General features: G+C 41.3%; 3 protein-coding genes across 3 annotated transcripts; 1 reads left to right on the top strand and 2 right to left on the bottom strand.

Moving 5' to 3' along the window:
• Window positions 1–395: 395 nt before the first annotated feature.
• LOC146628023 (protein regulator of cytokinesis 1-like) lies at window positions 396–7,423 on the bottom strand. Its single transcript, XM_085359295.1, has 14 exons — window positions 7,413–7,423; window positions 6,438–6,570; window positions 6,226–6,348; window positions 5,884–6,117; window positions 5,637–5,807; window positions 5,404–5,553; window positions 5,144–5,291; window positions 4,910–5,046; window positions 4,725–4,820; window positions 3,799–3,945; window positions 3,575–3,685; window positions 1,882–1,989; window positions 1,318–1,494; window positions 396–467 (listed from the first exon to the last, which is right to left on the bottom strand). Exons 1-14 carry the CDS (start codon window positions 7,421–7,423, stop codon window positions 396–398), a joined length of 1,818 nt encoding a protein of 605 aa, XP_085215421.1.
• A 1,009-nt stretch (window positions 7,424–8,432) lies between these two features.
• On the bottom strand, window positions 8,433–10,886 carry spi1a (Spi-1 proto-oncogene a). Its single transcript, XM_085359307.1, has 5 exons — window positions 10,824–10,886; window positions 10,286–10,409; window positions 10,038–10,210; window positions 8,843–9,008; window positions 8,433–8,743 (listed from the first exon to the last, which is right to left on the bottom strand). The coding sequence occupies exons 1-5, from the start codon at window positions 10,848–10,850 to the stop codon at window positions 8,433–8,435; spliced, it is 801 nt and encodes a 266-aa protein (XP_085215433.1). The 5' UTR covers window positions 10,851–10,886.
• Window positions 10,887–12,108: 1,222 nt separating this feature from the next.
• tmem276a (transmembrane protein 276a) lies at window positions 12,109–14,151 on the top strand. The gene is made up of 4 exons (XM_085359305.1): window positions 12,109–12,744; window positions 13,159–13,272; window positions 13,378–13,515; window positions 13,651–14,151. Exons 1-4 carry the CDS (start codon window positions 12,342–12,344, stop codon window positions 13,896–13,898), a joined length of 903 nt encoding a protein of 300 aa, XP_085215431.1. The 5' UTR covers window positions 12,109–12,341; the 3' UTR covers window positions 13,899–14,151.
• The last annotated feature ends 4,946 nt before the right edge of the window (window positions 14,152–19,097 follow it).

Genomic DNA, 19,097 nt, shown 5'->3' with positions numbered 1-19,097 from the left:
ACAGAGAACAAACTGCTTTTAAAACGTTTATTTACAGGTTAAAGAAAAGAATAAAACCACCCTATGTTTGGTTTCTGATAAGCAAAATTAGCTGTCAATCCAGCTCGAAAAAGAAAATCATGGTGCCACTTTCCAATTTAGTAAAACAGTAGTGCCGTAGATAACAGATAATATTTAATCTAAGCCAAAATAGGATCAAATAAAAAGACATCGTAAAACTTTTAAAATGCCAGAGAAATGCAAAGAGCAGAGGAAACCCTGGAAAAAATTCTAATAAAGAGAAATGTTGACAAAATATTTACAGTTTTTTGTAAGAAGTTCCCTCTTGTTCATTGTGTCACCAAACTACCCCTGAGGTGGGCGACCCTCTGTGCCAGAGCAGCTCTGTTGAACCATCACTGATGACTGACAGTCGAGTTCAGCAGTCCTGACTTTACATTCGATTTAGAAGACTTCGTGAGGTCCCTCTGTAAGAAACAGTCCAAATTAATGTTTTCATATTTAAAAAAAAAAAAGAAGAAAAAAAAAAGATCAAAGGTAAAATATTTGTGTATCAACATGGTTTTCTCACATGACAAATTAAGTAGATGTATTCACTTTGGAAACCTTTAACCTCATGATGACCAGATTTGAGTCATGTGGTGGAAAGTTTTAGCTGCAGCTCAGACAAATAAGTCATTGAAACTTTGGCATGACAGGATTTTTTTTTTTTGATTTATTAGTTATAGCACAGGGCCGTAGCCATTTCAATATTTTTTTCATAAGACCTAGTGTACTTTGACTTTTTAAATTTATACATTCATTGTAGACAGATTCTTTTGGCTGTCCCTTTATTAACAGGGGGTTGCCTCAGTGGATGAATCAGTAACTTTGATTGTATGCCGGCTGCCCCTTCTGACGCAATCCCCCTGCCCGCTCTCCCAGTGGATGTGTCAAACACTATATGTATACTTATATGTAAAAGGTGGTGGTTCGTGTAAATCTCAATACAAATAATCAACATTTTCTATATATTAATTACTGCTGACTGTATGACGAAATTTGGAATAAATGTATTCAAACATTAAAAGATGGCAGACAGCTTTGTTTCTTAAAGTCTTGTCATCATGTTATAAATGATTTTTGTAGCTTTTTCTTTGCATCACAACTGCATAATGTGGGAATTTCATCTGCATTATAAAATACATGTACACCCACATAGCAAGAAATTAAATAAGTTGTACATTTGGTGGTAAACTTAAACTGTGAGCCAAATGTTTAGTCTTACAATAATCTTTACCACTGAGTTGACTAAACAGATGTAAAAACCCCATTTACCGCAAATTCCAAATAGGAGCCAGCAATAGAGTTAAAGGTGAAGGTGTGATCTTGAGTATCCTGAGACCTTAGTGGTGTGCCACTTGGAGTGTTTCTATTAAGGTGGGAGATATTTTCCTTGTTTCGCTCTAGCGCACGGGGTGCCTTTCCATGTCCAGGGGTTCGCAGGCCAAGACCCTACAATGAGACCAACTAGAATGATGATGTGTTTTGGCAAGCCCTTTCATTTTAAAGACTATATAGGACATTATGACAGATGAGCACTTTCACCGTGTCCAATATCTTGACATACAAAATAATGCATTTGATATTATGTATATTTATCTTAGTTAACGACACTGGACTTGACTAGTTGGGTAGAATGATTATCAGTGTCAACGTCTGCATCATATTCAGAGCACACTAAACTCAAACGTTGACCAACATTGAGTCTAGATACAAACTAATGTAAGAGGTTTTACCGTTTCAATATGAAAATAATGATGATCAAACCTGTCTAAGATACTGAACAAGCCAATCTAATCCTGATGGTTTGACTGTCAAAAACAACATGAAGCACAATACCTTGCTAGCAGACAACGGTGGTTTCTGGGTGGACGACAGGCACATGGTCCCACTGAGGCCTGAACTCAGGAAGCTGGTTGGAGTGGAGAAAGTTGAGGTGCCATTGAGCTGAGTGGACAGGGCACACAGGCGTTTCAGTCAGTGCTCACGTTTGACATTAACACAGTTACAGAAAAACCACAGAAATATTTTTCTTCTTCAGCTCTCAGCGAAGGCGGTCGCACTTTTCTCCTCTCCTCCTCACCCTTATCTTCCCTACTTAGCCTATGTCCTTGTCTTGTGTGCATTACTTTCCCTGGAATAGCCTCACACTGTCGTTCTCTAAAACCTAAAAGAGAATTATGGATTTGATCAACTGGTCTCTGAATGCTATTGACACCCTTTTCTCAACGAGAAATCTGGGCTCGGGAGAGCCTGAGTGCCCTGGAGGGACTTTCCCTGCCGGATACACGATGGACGGGTGGCAGAACTGGAGGATCATGTGCCTGGCGGGACTGTCTATCGAGGACGCTGAAGATATCCATCTATTCGGAACCGTGATAACAGGGTTCATGCTGATCGGAGTTGGCTTAGCCCTGGTTTATTGGAGAAATAAGAGAGCGGAACCGGCTGTTCAAACCCCCCCCAAGGCTGCCCGCTGGAATCGAAATGGAACGAGGCGCAACCTCTCACAACGAACGTAATATGGTCAACACCTTGGAGACGCTTGCAGCTGCTGTGAAGGCTCAAAACAACACCAGTGAGCGTATGGGGGGAAACATCAGAGAGAGGCCTGCTCAAAATGAGACCCTTGAGTGACAGTTGGAAAACATCGCGGAACGGATCACTGCAGTTGTGAGGTCTCAGAATCAAAAGAATGATAACACCATGGAACAGAAGTTTGATACCATCATGGGGAGGCTCGCGACTCTCCAACGGGAGATTGAGAGACCAGCGTCGGAGTGTTAAAGAGCAGCCTGAAAATTCTCCTGGGCTGCTCGCATGGAAATTAACAAAATCAACATGAACATTGCGGATCCCCATCACGGCGCCAGCTGCAGGCCCAAGGCTGGAGCCGAACAATCACTCCCTGATAACGACTGTGTTACGGCTATTCTTCCCATCCCATGCAAGGACACCTGGATTGGCTGGAGGACTGTTTACTTAGCCTGATAGGCCGAAGGACACTGTCTCAGCTGAACTATGGACACGCACACACATACACTTGCACTGATAGGCACTCACTCATCCCCCCTCCCTTTCCAACGCCTTCGATGCTTGTTTCCTGCGAGGGAACACGGCGGGTCTGTGTGCCGCGTTGGAATGGTAGCGCTGTGCAGGGCGGCTGCTGTGTTCGCTTCGGATTACTCCTCACCCCCCACCCACCCCTGTGGCTTGTCATATCTTCACAATGTTGTGCTGTGGACATTTATGTGCAGAGGAGTTTTTTTGTTTCCTGTTCTCATGCTGTCCTACCATGGAAGCACAGCATGAGTAGGGGTCTCTTTTTTCCCCTCTTGTACTTTCCCCACTGTAGTGTACATTTCAATGTTTTTTTTCTCTGATTCTACCAATCTCCGACCTGTATCCCCATGTAATGTTTGTGCTATATGTGTAAGGTCGGGGGGGTCCCATTTCACTGCAGGGCAACCTGCATGTGACGAATAAAGCTTTGATTGATTGAGAAAAACCACAGAAATATCTACCCATTTACCTTTTTCATTTTTCCAGGTGTTGGAGTCCCTCCTATCCGCCTTTTAGACGGGGTTTTCACCATCGTTCCATACAGCATTTCCTCTTGCATCTGCTTAGTTTTCTTCATTTGCTATTTTCCAAAGAACAATGCATTTAAAGAAAAAAAAAAATGCACTGGCAAAACTACTGCTACAGGGAAGTGAAAGTCACGACAGAGTGTGTCACAGCAATAACCTCACATACCCTTTCAAGCTTCTCCTTCTCCTTTTCATTGTGGTGTTGATCCCACTGCTGCTGCACATAATCGAGGAATTTCTGTCCATTCACCAGAAAATCTTTGCCATGCTCCTGCTCCCAAACGTCGATTTGGGCTTTCAGACTCTTTTCCAACTGAAAACAAGCATAAGTTTTTATGTTGTCACAAAAAGGGGCCTTATTACACTTACTTCTCTTATATGTACACTTTAAAAAACAAACAGACACCACTGTGAAACAATACCAATACTTAATAATGAGGAGGGAGTCTAATGTGAGAAAAATCCCTGTGAGCCAAAACTCAAGGCTTCAAACTGCACTCAACTGGTTTTTTAAAGACCGTGTGGGCCTGAAGTAAGGTAGGAAAGATTACATCCAGTCATCACGGACATAATGTCAGAGTAATTTTGAGCATTTAATGATTTGCTCTGAACTGTTCTTTTTCCAGAGAAAATCCCAAAGCAGTTGAACTCACACGATATACAGTTGACCATAGATTGCAAGGCAGAAATGCAGGGCCACCCACCAGAGGCCCTTTGCTGCATGTGTCCCCTGACTAGGCTATCTAAATAAAGCCCATTTTGAACAGCAAAATGCGCATTTTTGGATTAGTAGAGCTCAGCCGATTCCCTTTTAACAGCTTCTGCACTGACAGTGGACTTTCAGATTACATCAATTTCTGAAATGCTTTTGATGAACAGACATATGCACCTGAACCAGAGAGTGACAGTCATTTAATATCCCCATCTGTTGGACAAAACCTGCAATACAGCAATGGAGTTTTTCTTCATCTCCTTTTATTTGCCAATTCATCCAATATGACATCTTTGAAATGTCTTCTAAGAGAATATCTTACAGGCTGGCATCTGCTTACAGTAATGCTATTTTTACTGAAGCAGCATAGAAATTCTCACCTTAGGCAAACTTTTCTGCAGGTCAGTTCTCTGCTTCTCTTCTTTCAGAAGGTTCCCACCCCTGTTGTTGAATCTTGAAGGGTCATTAGCCTTTTTCTAAAAGGGGAAGCATACAGCCACATGTCACCATGCCCAGAGATAAGCATTTTAAAAGCTTCCACAAAAAACTTAGAGACAGCACTCACGTCAAGCTCCAAGTACAACGTCCAGTTGTCCTGCCATTTAGTGACTCCCTCAAAGAGATCTTTGTGGTCCTCATAACACTTCTTCAAGGTCGTGATCTTAGCCTCATGTAGATTGAGGAGCTCTTCTGTGAAATCATCTGAGTAAAGAAAAGATGTACCAGAACAGTAACGCCCTCTGTGACCTTTGGTGCATATGTTTGAAATAAAGCAGTCGTTATTAAAACAGACATTCACCATCATGGAATGGAGCAAAAGCTTGTTGCTGTTCGGGGCTGTAGAAACATTTATTCCATAGGAGGGCGATCTCTGCTCGGATGGCCTCAATGACACTTTGCATGCTCTGCATTTTCAGCACCTCTAGACGCTGGACCTCAGCCTGGAGCTAGAAACACAGGATACACATTATCAGAACCTTTTACGAGGGCTTAGAGGATCTGGGTGGAAAGTAAACAGACACATTATTTAAAATTATAAATCAAAAGGTAGGTTTGTACCGCTTCCATGTTTCTTTTCTTTGTGTTGATCATATGCTCTGAGAAAATTTCCCTGTCCTCTTGGGGAATCTGAAGCCGTTCCCAGAGCTCCTGGATCTTAGTGCGGTAACCTGAACAAAGGAGCTCATTCTCAGCCTTGCGGTTTTGCAACTGGAAGAAGAAGAAATCACCCACGTTATTCTATGCAATACCATAGACGGATCATATTAGAAAAGGAAAGATCACAAACTCACTTGACCGAGGAGGAGTTTGAGAGCAGCAATGTTGTCATTCGACAGGCAAAATGCCTCTTCATCCTCACAAATCACATCAGTCTCAAAACTCGTCTCTGGCTGCTGCTCCAGATCATCCATGCATACAATGATCTCCTTTTTGATGCTCACAAATTCCTTGCGACGATGCTCCTGCAGTGACGAGACAGGTTACAAACCAAAAGCAAAAACTGTAATATTAAAGAAACAAACAGAAAATCAAAAACACCTTCTCTTTGGTGAGATCATCAACGTAGGCCCGATAGCTCTCTAGCTGTGTCAATGATGGAACAGAGTCCTGGTTGATGCAAAATGGGGTAGTGCACATAACATCACACAGCTCTCGGTCTTTGACAACGAGGCCTTTAAGCTCTTCCATTCTTTGCTTTTTGTGCTCCTTCATCACCTCCAGATGTGTGCGGCAGTTCTTCTCCATCTGCAACATGCTGCAGCCATCCTCCTCCTGCAAAGAAATCCAAAAGGTAAGGCCTAACACAGATCGTCTTGTTGGTTATAAAAAAACAAAAAAACAAAAAAAAAACACTCAGACACACTTCTCAAATGTAAATACCTCAAAAGGGGCCATCTGAAGCTCACTATACAAAATACTGAGTTCCTTGCGACAAGACTCTATACTTTTGAGTACTCTCTTCTTGAGCTCCTCTTCTTCTGCAATCATGAGGTCCAGCAAACCCTGAAGGCAAGAAAAACCAAAGAGGCAATTGTATGATTAGTCCTACAAGGCCAAAAGGTACCATAATGTACACCAGTGTCAGAACTCACTTTAATGTGCTTGTGAACATCATTGGTTCTTTGTAGGCGCTGCTCTTCAGGAATCCCTATCTCTTCCCAAATATCCTGCAACCTGACCAGGGCTCTGTTCAGGTAGGCAACAGACTCAGCAGCGTGGACTTCACTGGAAGAGAACCAGATCCTCAAGTTTGTTAAGATACACTTTACCACAAAAGTTGAGCAATTCCTTTGTTGCAGCAGTTCAAAAATAAGCTAAATACAAAAAACAAACAAAAAACATAACAAAATGGCATAAAAAAGTAGAAAGGTATACATTTCAATGAAATAAAATACAACATGACAACGCAATACAAGTAAAATTTTAATTTCATGAAGTAAAAATAAAGTTCAAGAGCTCATCAAACGGAAAAACGTATCCGCTCACAGGTTCAGGGTAACCGAGTGTAAAGTGTGGTGGATACTGTAATAAAATAAGCTGGTGTACACAGAGGTTACGGGTGTGTATTCGGGGCTAACAATCAAATCAGACAGGTTTCACTGGGTTTTTCCTGACTCAAAGTGGCCCTCGGGGTGGGTGGGGGGCGGCCTGTACGTTAGCAGGACTTTGATATTTTAACTAGTGTTTCAATTACTCAAAATGTAAACAAAAAAGTATATTATTTTATACTACAGTAAGCCAGGGATTTTAAAACCAGACAGGAAACAGCTGTGTTAGCACCCGCAAAACCAGACGCAACAGCCCTTCCACCATCGACCGAGCAAACTAACATTTAAATAGTTGCAGACGGCGTAGTATATCCGTGGTATCCCTAATCCTGAACAATATGAGTGACCAAAAAAACCCAAATAGTAATGACAGCATAACCTAACGACTGCTCCGTCTCAATGTGTGAAACAGGCTGTGCGACCTTTCTCACAATTAACATTAAATGCTAAAGCTAATCAGCAAGTTTAGAACACAACTTACATAAACCGCTAAGAATTATATTTATATTCAGTACTAACCTCACTCTCATTTCGCCACCGCAGACAATTGAAATGTTTTAAAAAGAATCGTCCTGTTCCTGCAGACGGTCTTTTGACTCCTCAAATAAAAAAATCTAGGTTAAAGTCAGTGTAGTTGCCCGACTGCCCGTTCGTTTGTCGAGTGCATTTGAAATTTGGACCGAAACAATGCTTGGACTCTGATTGGCCGGTGAAATGACGTAAGCGGAAATAGCTGTGGAGCGGAACCAGAGAACTTGTAAAATAAAAGCTTATGCTGTACGTGCAACTTCTCCCACTTGTCCAAACGCGGGGCTGCAGCAGTCTTCAGCAAGAGGTAAATGGGGATACATTGCTTTAATGATTCATACAAAAGTGTTTGAAATGTCTGCAACAAACAAAATAAAACAAAACAAAGAAAAATAAAAGTCCTTCCTCTTAAATAGCCAGGTATAAGGACTATACTGACGAGTGAAGAAAAAGTTTTGTCCAAGGAAGGACGTTACATAGGTACAGACTAAATACACCTTTATAATTTACTCGCAGGTCATTTCGTAGCAACTATTGTACTTAATCTTTTGCACGAAGAGTGTTGTTGCGACATCTATTTAATTTAATATTCTAATGAGTTCTCTATCTTTCCAGAGAGGGACAGCTCTATTCTGCCTTTTTAACAAGGCTAGGAAGATTTTTATTTTAAGGAGTAAAACACATTTTTTGTTTGTTCAAAGACAGACCCAGTTCATTTGAATAATTTGACAAAAATAGCAGAGCATTATATTTATTTACAGCATTCAGAAAATTACAATATGCATTTTTAAAACATTTATTTGCAGCTGTCACTGATCTTTTACTCTTAGTTTTGTTCTTATTCACCCATAATTTGAGTTTAAAATTAAGCTGTTTATATAGACATTAGCAAATGTCACAGATTACAAATAAATAAGGAAGGAAACATGGTAGAAAAACAAACTGAAATTGTAAATCTACAGACAAAATTTGAGTAGTTTAGCATGATTAAAGACAGCGTTTGTTCCCTTGTCATTGAGGGTACTGACGTGAATATAAGTTTCTCAACACATTCTCACTGAACTGGTAGGTTAGCTTCTTCTTCACTTTTTTAATCTCTCCGGTTTTACCATAGTTTCTCAGAGCTCGAGCCATTTTCTGGTAGGTCATTTTTTTGCGGTTTCCTTTCTGAATACCCCAGTGGTTCGCCAGGGCTTCCTTGTGTTTGGTGGAGAACTGGAAGATGCCCTTGTCCTGGTCCACCCACCAGATACTCTCACTCATGTCGCCGTTTCTTAGCATGTCCAGGAGGAACTGGTACAGACGGATTTTCTTCTTGTTGTCTGGAGTGGAAAGTATAAGAATTGCTAAAGCAATTTTATTCAGTTTACAAGGTTTATGACTGAATGTAAGAAAAAAAAAAGAGGTTTGAAAATACCCACTAGTGTCTCTCCTGAAGGAAGAAGGGTTATGACCTTCATATTCATCCTCGCCCTCTGATACCTCAAGCGGTGGACTGATTCCTCTCTGGTCCTCCTCTGAGTAGTACTGTCCAGGTGAGGCCGAAGGCGGGTACTGGTAGCACAGGGGTGAGGTGTAATATGGGATCTTTAGGGGAAATTTAAAGCATGTTTATGCACAGAAGTGACAGACCGGGCAACATTTTTTGTTTTGCAGTTATTCATCACCTGACATTTTCATTTAAACTCAGTCATTGTGTTAAAAGAGGAAGTTGCCGTGCCAGAATTAGAATTCAGTGCTCAGCAGTACCCAACAGTGCAGATGACATTTCAGAGGAAATATCCCAGACTGTCCACATCATGTGCTGTATTTGTGTAGATAAAATCACATTATAATCTTCTAAATCCCCGATTCAGTTCACAGCAGCACAGTTTGTTTTCATTTCTTGGCAGCAGTTGAATGATTCTGAAAGTCAGGAGCACGTACAGTTTATATACACAGTTATGTGTGAAATGGCTAATCCATTTGTTGATTAATCTGTCAACTAAATATGTTCATTACAAGTGTGTAGTAGAAAAATACCAAATATTGTCTGGTCTTCTTGGCCTGTGATTCTGCTTGGAGTATAGAAAATTGTTATAGGCAATTTTCTGACATTATGTAGGCTTCATAGTGAACGTGACCCTTACATGAGGAACATTTTAATGTCAAATGAATCAGAGTAAAGTCAAATAATTTACTGTTACTTCAGACATGGCTGTGTTCAAGACAGTGAGAATAATTACCAAAGCTTTAGGGTTTTTTTGTTTTTTTTTCTGAGTTTCTTTTAATGTTTGAGGTCTTTTTAAAGACTCCAGTAAATGTATTCTCCCTCAGGGAAGAAATAATGAGCAATCAGACTGATGTGAGTCACGCAGTGTAGTAACAGTTGAGTAAATGTTTTTTTCATCACTGCCTAACATCACTGCTACATGTTAATACCTCAATCACAGTAAAACAAATAAAAAAAAACAACCCGGCAGTACACTTAAAAGGATTTCTCTACTTTAGAATAGTAGCTTGGGCAGTGAGTGTATCCTAATAGAAGGGGGTTCGTTACTTGTCAGGCCACTTGTCAGTAATTCCAATCACATCAATGGAAACTGTGTTTTTTCAAGCTACCATACATGGACTTACTTGTGGTGATGCAGACAGAGGAACGAGTGGAGGATCAAGTTGGAGGTACAGTGACTCACTGCCATAGCGGTAGGGTGGTATCAGCTGTGGGGGAGACACGGCCTGAAGCTCCGTGAGGGGATTCTCAAAGTCTGACGCCTGGACCCGCTCAGATTGGAAGGTCCATCTACGTTCTGAAAAGTGACCGAGGTTTAAGCACATGGCCGTATGATGAGTCACCTTCTAACACTGAAATCCAGTCTACTAACCATCGCAAATCTCCCCCACGCCGGTGAGGTAAGGGTACAGCTCCACAGACGGTCGATAGTTCTCTGCCTCATTTGCAATAACCTCCTCTGAAGCCTTTTGGGGGGGAAATATGAGATGTTGTTTCTGAAAAATTAAAAGTTTGAGTCTCTTTGTCTTTCCAAAATGTTTTCAGATATGATTTTAGAAGAACATAAAACAGACAAAACAATCAAATCAGCTGAATAAAGCAGGAGTGCAGATTATATACTGGACTTTACCATATGTTAACGGTTAAAATGCAGTGAAATAAGTATATCCTGTTTAAACACAAACAAAAATCATCTTTGCAGACATTAATAACAAATAAAGTACCACCTCCAGTGTCTTAAAGCTCTACTTTGGTCACTAGAATAACCTTCAAAGGTAACTGAAAACTCAATCTAACAGAAACCCACATGGAAAACAAAATACCTTCACGATGTCGCAAACTGAAATCAAAGCCTTATCTCCTGGTGTATGACATATACATGGTAAAAAAATCAAAAGAGATCCACTTACAGATGATATAACATAGCCATCCATCATGTAAACAAGGCTTCATGAGCTTCTTGGTTCTTTAAGCTTGTGGTAATTTTTAACTTTTTCTTATTGCTTCACCGATAAATACGGAGTGTCGCCAGGCACTGACTGCAGCACGCAAATGGGAACTGAAAGTGAGAAATAAGCTGGAACATATACAGTCTGCATTCATATCCAGTTGCTAGGTTCATATGGTGAGTTAGTTCCTGATGGCCATACACCATGTTTACATGCATGCATTAAAAGTCTAAAGCCCAGTGTGCTTTTTTTGTGTGTTATAGCACACTCTGAGTGCAAAACATCTCCACATGTCTGTGAAAACATTCACACCCTTAAAGAAGACGCAGTGAGAGGAGAAGGTTATCACATATTAAATGACGAGCCCTTCCCTGCTTCAACTCTTCTCTCTCATCAGTTCAACTGATGTGATTAGAGAGACATTAACTCTAATCTTTGCACTCATTCCTAACATGATTAAACTTAAAGATAATGCAACACTTATTTCATTTAACACATCATAATTGAAGAGGAAAGCAGGCTTTATGAGATTCTAACTCTCAATTACAATGAGTATGGTTTATTCACACAGGAATTTTTTAATCGCTACTGCAGGCAGCAGTCGAAACCAAAAGTGAAGTTTGGACCAGCCTTGTTCCTCTTTTTGTTTGGCATTATGGTTTCAATTGAGGAAGTTCTGACCATGAGATGAAACCAGTGAAAAAAAGACGGAAAGAGCTGGACTCACTTTGTCCCTGTAACTTGTCTACGTTTTTATACATACAACACTGAGATTTTTATAACCACCTTCTGACTTTTTTTTTCTGGCATGGAGGTGGATTTTTATGACTTCTTTTAAAATAATCGAATGAGTCAAACATTATTACGCTGTGCTTTGACATCTTTGCCTCTGTTTAATGGAAACTTACCAGAGGCAGTCTGCTGGCTGTGATGAAACTGTTTCCTGTGAGCACACCACAGGGAGAAAAGCAGGTTGTTTGTCTGCATTTTTGTGTTTCACGGAACACATCAGCTGAGGTGCCTTGAGACATGGTCTATTAAAAGACGGCAAAGGTTCCTTTATTTTGTTTAACCCCAGAAAATCGTGTTTATGACGACTGCAAACCGTGACCCACGGTGCGTAAAGTGCAGGTCTGGGGCTTCTCGTGCTTTCAAATATTTGCTCTGTCTCCATCTACTGGAAAGAAACGTTGAACTGGCCAGTATCTAGGCTAGACTGAGTTCAGAGGCATAGAGGAGACAACCAAAATAGCACATCGAGGCCCAAATCTATTTATCCTCCGCCCCCGAATATGGCTCTTTTAGGGGATGCTTGACAAATTAGAGAAATGAGGGCTTCGCCGATTGATCAGCATTTCCGATTTCCAAGTATTGCCAAATTTCCTCCCCACCTTAGACACTGACATCAGCAGCAGCCAGGAGCGGAGTCCCGCTGTCCCGTGGAAATATCACGGCACAGAGGCGAGATACGCATGGAACATGGCTGCTATGAGGACTTTAACCGTGGCAGGTCTGTTTTTGGCTTTTTGCGCTTTGGGACTGATCGCGGTGGCGATCAGCACCGACAACTGGTACGAGACTGACGCCAGGAGGCACCGGGAACGCTGCAAGAATTACTCAAACAAAAGAAACGACCCCGGCTACATTTACATCTCCAACAACAACCTTCCGCTTCGGATGCTGCCAAAGGAGAAAAACGTTGAAAGAAAGGGCTCCAGTGTCAGCGGCGAAATGCTGCTGCGGGCTAAGCGGCACTTCTTGCCTCCTGCCCCGGCAATGGAGTCTCTCTGCAGTCGGCATTTCAACTCCACCGTCACCGGACTGTGGAGGAAGTGCCACAGAGAAGGGTTTGACTTGGAGACGGAGGATTTGATCTTTAAAGGTTTGGTGTCGGGCTTCGTGTTTTTGTGCTGTAACGTGTTTGTTTCGGAAGCTTTGTGTCGAGTGACAGGCGCTGTCGGTAACAATACTTTGTGCACGAATGCGCTATCCAAGGTGCTGATGCTGCGCAAAGACCCTCGAGGCCTACGCAGTATCGCACGGAGTACAGTTACAATGCGATCGACGTGCTGTTTTTTTCTCTCGCCCCAGCACAAAAGGGCAGCCTGTAGTAACAGAAGCCTCGGGATGCGTACAATAAGCTACTCCACAGTGGTGTGGGTGGGCGGTGGTGGAGTGGGGGCTGGGTGCGTATTTTTGGGAGGTGGGGGGTGGCAGGAGCGAGCCTTGTGATATCCTCTTCATCTCGTCTCAGTGCTAATGTGAGACATCCTTTTTGTGTTGTTTACATCCACAGGATTGGTTCCACGCTGCACACCAATAAAATACTACTACTCATCATCAGAGCTCCCCAGAAATCTGCCAATCAATCTGACGAAGACAATAAGGCAGGATGAGTGGCACGCGCTTCGTGAGTTACCTTTTTTTAATCTGATGAATTAATGTAGAAAAACTGAGCACGCCCCCTGACATACACGGTGTTTTCTGCTGTGCCTTTTTTTTTTTTTTTTTGCAGATCTCCAGAGGATGACTGCCAGTTTCATAGGAATGGCCATATCCATCATCATGTTCGGCTGGATCATAGGCGCTCTGGGCTGCTGTCAAGACCACGATCTGATGCAGTATGTCGCCGGACTTCTCTTCCTCATGGGAGGTAAGAAGTTCTTTACATAAAGAGCACTGCCCCGACTCACCGCAGAGGGGCGGTGTGGTCTTTATTAACCGTGGCGCATCAAAACGGGGGGATCAAATCGGGTTGCTGACTTGTTTCATCCTCGCTCTCTGGCAGGGACGTGCTGCATAATCTCCCTTTGCACGTGTGTGGCCGGAATCAACTTTGAACTGTCCCGCTATCCGCGCTACATGTTTGGCATACCAGAGGACATCAGTCATGGTTACGGCTGGTCCATGTTTTGTGCGTGGGGTGGACTGGGCCTCACGTTGCTGGCTGGCTTCCTGTGCACACTCGCTCCCTCCCTCTACCCCCCACAGGCCAGTGCGGTGCACAAGCCCAGACAGGAGAACGGCTGTGTGTGACAGGCCGCGGGCATACCAAACAGACACCTGTCTCATCTGTGAAACAGTGACGAGCCCTGTTCCAGAGACAGCTTCACCCAGGGACTCAGAGAGAAGAGAAAGCCTTCACTTAGCCAGGCACAGAGAAAGCATGGGACACTTGCTCGCACTCACATGGGAAATGATAAAGAGGTGACATTTGACTGAAGACGGTTTCAGTTCCTCTGGTGCTTTTTGATTTTTTCTTCTGTCCCTCTTTATGAATAAACTGTTGAGTGTCATTGCTTGCTCTTCAAGAGGAGAATATAACAATTTCTTCTTGTAAAATCTGCTAGTTTGAGAAGAAAAACAGAATAAAAAAGAGAAAAAGATGCACTGGCAGGAGGTCAATAGCACAACTTTCAAATGGGAACTGAAGATCAAACCATGGACTTGTAATTCACATTTCAAAGGGCAACTGTGTATCATTATGTACCCATTCAAAACAAGATATGTACATGTACTTTATGAATTGTATGTATGCAGATGCATTTGTGTTTATTCAAGGAAAAAAAATAATGAGCATTAGACCAAACTGTGTTTGAGGGAAGTGTTTTGTTGTTCTTGAGGTCTTACCCCTGTCGGAATATTTTTGAAAAATAAAAGAGCCATGCAAAAGTATTTTTTTCCCTCCCCCCTCATGTAATGCACTGAACAGACATCATATAAAAAGAAACAAAAGCAAAAAAAACCTTTGTGGTTGTCTTATGTCTTAACATGTGTTCACTGTTATGCCAGCAGGCAGAAGAGGCCTGCTAACCGAGTCAAGGCGTTTACAGCATTGTTTTAAAACTGCAGCTGAATTTATTTCTCTTGGTGTTGGAGCTGCTTGCAGGCCACCGTTTTATGCAACCACTTCTAAATGCTTAAATGTGCAAATGTCAGTGGCCAAAATGTGCATCAGTGACCAAAACTGAGTGACAAAACTGACAGAAATAAATCAGTCCAAATTTAATAGAACATGAAAGTGAAGTAATTTTTTTTCCGCCTGCACGCTTCAGTGGAAATTCAATCTATGTTTATAAACAGCAGGGCCACATAAAATGAGGAATGTCCGGACAACTTCAGCCAAAGCTCTCGGATCACAACATGCTGACAATTCACAGATTAACACACTGATGTTGCTGATAATTTTTCAAGGTGTTTTTTTTTTCATGCGTACTAGTTTTAAGAAAAAAATTAATCGTTCTGACAGCTAATTCAAATATTGGCTTCACTCATTTCCTGAACTTTTGCTGCTCATCGGTGCTATTCTGTTGCTCAGATTGTGGCAATCTTCATCTGCAGTCTTCAAATAAATCCCTGTTGTTGATTAGGCACAGTGTTTGTTTACTTAAGTCACTGGAGATTTAAGTAAACAGACACTCTCCATCATAAATGAACAAAATATATTCAGTGATAAAATCATTTGCCAGAGGATGCACAGACTCTCTTAGTGGACCGTTAATTCATTGCAAAGAGCTCCTTTTTATTCCGTTAACAGCCCCTGGAAACATGAAAACATTTTTCATGTAAACAAACAGTAGTCCTCTGTTGTAAATGTATCTAACTGTTCAAACGAATTGTGAAGACTGGTTTGTTTTGCAGTGTTACAGTGTCTGGTATCAATGATACAAAGGACTGTGTGGTTAATGAGGAGGAATCATACATGTCCTACATGTGCCCACATCATTAAAAAGTCATCCGGTGCTGTAGGTGGTCTAATTATGCTACATACCCATGGCTTGTTGGCCAAAGTGCATTCAATTGCTTGAACTTTAAGTATGCTTTGCATTAAAAACCCCAACCCCAACAGTGACTAATACCATGTCAGATAAGTGGAGTAAAAAGCGTGTATGCTTTTCTCTATATAAGGTCAAATGGGACTCTGTGGAGTCTTGTGAAAAGAAAAGCTAAATGCAGCCCATGATTCAGTAGCTTGTAGCCAACTTTTCTTTACAGCGTGGCTTCAGTTCACTGAGGGACTCATTTATGCACAGCTCTCTTAAGGTCCTATCACAGCATTTCAAACAGGTCTGGACTTTGGGCCATTGCAACATATTTGTTCAGCCATTCTGTTGAAGATTTGCTGCTGCGTTTGGGACCATCGACCTGTTACATAATGCAGTTTTACACCAAGCTTTAACTGTCAGACAGATGGCTTCACATTTGACTATACAGAAGAGTTCATTGTCGACTCATGACTGCAAAACAAGCCTAAATCATCACTTTTCCACCACCGTGCTTGACAGTTAGTATTAAGTGTTCGCTCCAGGATGAGTGCTGTGTATTATGGCCAAGCATCTCCACTTTGGTCCTGTCTGTCCAAAGGAAATTGTTCCAGAAGCCTTTTGTTTTGTTCAGATGCAGTTTTGCAATCCAAAGCTGTGCCGTCATGTTTTTTTCAGAGAGAAGAGGCTTTCTCCTGGCAACCATTCCAAACAAACCACATTTGTTTTCCTGATTGTGATATTCATGAACTTTTACATTTAACATGCTAACTGAGGCCTGCAGAGTCTGAGATGTACCTCTTGTTTTGTTTTTGGCAGTTTCTCCGAGCATTGCACAGTCTGAGCTTGAAGTGTCTTGAAAGCTTTCCACGTGTGAATAATCTTCCTCACTGCACAATGATGAACTTCAAATTGTTTGGAAATGGCCTCATAACTCATCTCAAATTGATGGGCAGGAACAGTTCTTGGTATTCCATTAACACCCACCTGAATGCTGCAGACATCAAACTGCCAAAACATCTGGTTTTACAAGGGTGCTCACACATACAGATGATTAATTAATCAAGTGTAATCAAGTAATTAGTAGCACCTCACTGTGCCTTACTCTTTGAATTTCAGTGGAAGCAGTAAGAGTGTACTTAGTTTTCCATAGGCCTGGATGCTGAAAGTAGCAAGGACTATTTACTAAAGTACAGTTTGAAGGCCATTGTACTTAAATGTTGGTATTTTATTCTGGTTTATACTAAAATATATTTTTGAAAAAAATATTGTACTTTCCATTTCTCATCAATTAAGTAATGACTTTACAAATATAAAAAAATAAGACAGACTGATATACATAAATAGTTATAGTTGATCACCAGCTACTATAGAGTAAGGAATCAACTTTTCCACTTACAGCAAAGTAATGCTTTTTCATTGCAATTAAGCAGTGAAAGAGGTCATCCGTCCCTTCCGAATGGGCTATTCTGCATTTTGTTTTCTTTAACAATACTTCCTATACTAAAATTAATTTTAAATGTAGGATTTTTGCTTACATCCCTGCATACCACACTGGTATAAGTGTTTCTTTTTTACTGAAGTTAAAGCTCTCACTTCTTTTCGTCTTTGACTTAGTTATGTTGTCTTGTTACATCAGCAACATTTGTTAAGGATGTAAATTAATTCTGCTCCTGAGTATGTGAAAGGGGGGGGGGTTGGCCTTCAACATAGCAATCTGAAAAAAAGTCTTATCTCAAGGTTCACTTTCCTGCTCTTTCAAGAGCTTTCATGGTCTTTAGCAGAAGGCAGACTTTGCTCAGTGGGAAATTTCTCTGTTGTCATGGAGCTGGTCCACTGAGATGTGTTAAAAAACTTGAGAAGTTAAACAGTATCTCTATTTTTATTGAACAAGAGCTCCTTAAAAGAGCGTCAGATGCAGTTGAATCATATTAAAACGATCAGTCGTTTCATTGCAGTAATAATAACGGTAAGACTAGTAGCAGATGGAGCACTTAACAAATCTCTCCTTTCTAACAATAGCACCCCAGAGGCCTGTCATTTTCGGGTCAGAGTAGTTTCAGGTCGACTGTGGTCTGCATTCTTGACCTTTCTTTCTTTTTCTTAAGGAGAATAAATTCTTCAACAGCATGCTTAACGCTCGGGCAGTCGTGCCTCTAAGCAGCGTGGATCTGAATCTAATCTTGCGGGAAAAAAATATTTTCCTATAGGTGGATTTATATCAGAGCCAAAAAAGACAAATTAACTATGATGGGCAGGTTGCTTATGAGAGGTTTTGCGAATAGCTCCACTTTTACTAACACAGTGGAAATTTTGTCCAAATATTTTAATCAAATCTTGGAGCCCTGTACTGTGCCCCTGGAAATTAAGAGCTGTATAGACATATAGGGTTTCTCAGGAGCTCCTGCAGCTCTGGGTTTTTGCTGTGCTGGTCTGCACTGTGCTAAGAAAGAAAGAGCTGTTTTTTTAAAAAGGGGTCCCTCAGGGGAAGCTGGACTGTGAGGAAAACCAGACAGAGGAAATCACACCCAGTTGCGCCCATTGCAGCCCATCTGGCTCACTCACATCTGCATAGACATCATATCTGTTAACAAAAAAAAGTAAGAAAGAAAAAAAGTGGGCATGCTTGTAGCTGTTACTTTGTGGTTGTTGCAGACGTTGGCTGGAATAAGAACATTTTACGGTAGTCAGAGAAAGAAAATACAGAGATTACCACCAAAGGCATTTGTGATATTAAATCCAAGGCACTTCAAATGAAGACTGCCTAACAGATGTGTTTATGTGTGACCCTGTTAGCCAGGGTTAATGCTTATTTTGGAAATTCAAAACAATTTTCCATCCATAAACAGTGTCTCTGAAATAAACTCAAGAGCAAAACAGGGCTTTTTTTATAGGCATATAAACAACTTGCCAGTTAAAAGCCTATTTTTAGTAAAAATGACATAATCCAAAACAGCTCAGAGTTTAAACACAGTAACATCTCATGTCAACCTCGAACTGCGTGGATTATGACAGACAAAAGACTAGATAATGATGACAGTGACGGCCTTTGAAGAAGCATATTTCATACTCGAGCAGATTACTTCCAGATGGAAGTGGGAGGCAGTGACAGACTTCAGACGCCAATTAACCACGGCCACTTGAAGGGACAGTCGAGCCTGCCACTTGTAGTGCCAACAGCAAACACGGTGATGTCAAGACATGAGGGAGGAGGAGGGTCACATGAAAGTGATGAAAGTGAAAAAAATTACAATTTCAAAGATTTCGAGTTCTTATTGCACATCGCAAATTTTAAAGGATGGGAGACGTCTCACATTGAAAAAGAAAATACCTGAAAGTCCTGATGTGGTGAGAAGAATGAAGAACATTTTGTCTTGCTTGAAAGAAAGGGAGAAATATCAGATATTTAATATTTATTTGATCAGTTATGACAACCTAACAGCGTGAACAGCATAGTTAAAATCATACAGAG

This window comes from Diplotaxodon limnothrissa, linkage group LG7 (assembly GCF_057381915.1).
Source record: "Diplotaxodon limnothrissa isolate DT_005_m linkage group LG7, D_limnothrissa_male_GT1.1, whole genome shotgun sequence".
NCBI lineage: Eukaryota > Metazoa > Chordata > Actinopteri > Cichliformes > Cichlidae > Diplotaxodon > Diplotaxodon limnothrissa.
Note: the sequence above shows the minus strand (reverse complement) of the source record. Positions and strands in the feature narration are given on the sequence as shown.

Excerpts from the sequence above, each read along its gene's own strand:
- LOC146628023 (XM_085359295.1), bottom strand. Across the intron at positions 5,292-5,403 it reads AGAAAAGAAACATGGAAGCG|CTCCAGGCTGAGGTCCAGCG; the intron begins GTACAAACCTAC and ends CTGTGTTTCTAG. Across the intron at positions 1,990-3,574 it reads CACCTGGAAAAATGAAAAAG|CTCAATGGCACCTCAACTTT; the intron begins GTAAATGGGTAG and ends CTGTCCACTCAG.
- spi1a (XM_085359307.1), bottom strand. The coding sequence starts at position 10,850 with ATGATGGATGGCTATGTTATATCATCT. Across the intron at positions 10,211-10,285 it reads CGTGGGGGAGATTTGCGATG|AACGTAGATGGACCTTCCAA; the intron begins GTTAGTAGACTG and ends GTCACTTTTCAG. Across the intron at positions 8,744-8,842 it reads TTCCTTCAGGAGAGACACTA|ACAACAAGAAGAAAATCCGT; the intron begins GTGGGTATTTTC and ends TTTCCACTCCAG.
- tmem276a (XM_085359305.1), top strand. The coding sequence starts at position 12,342 with ATGGCTGCTATGAGGACTTTAACCGTGGCAGGTCTGTTTTTGGCTTTT. Across the intron at positions 12,745-13,158 it reads GGAGGATTTGATCTTTAAAG|GATTGGTTCCACGCTGCACA; the intron begins GTTTGGTGTCGG and ends TTACATCCACAG. Across the intron at positions 13,273-13,377 it reads GGATGAGTGGCACGCGCTTC|ATCTCCAGAGGATGACTGCC; the intron begins GTGAGTTACCTT and ends TTTTTTTTGCAG.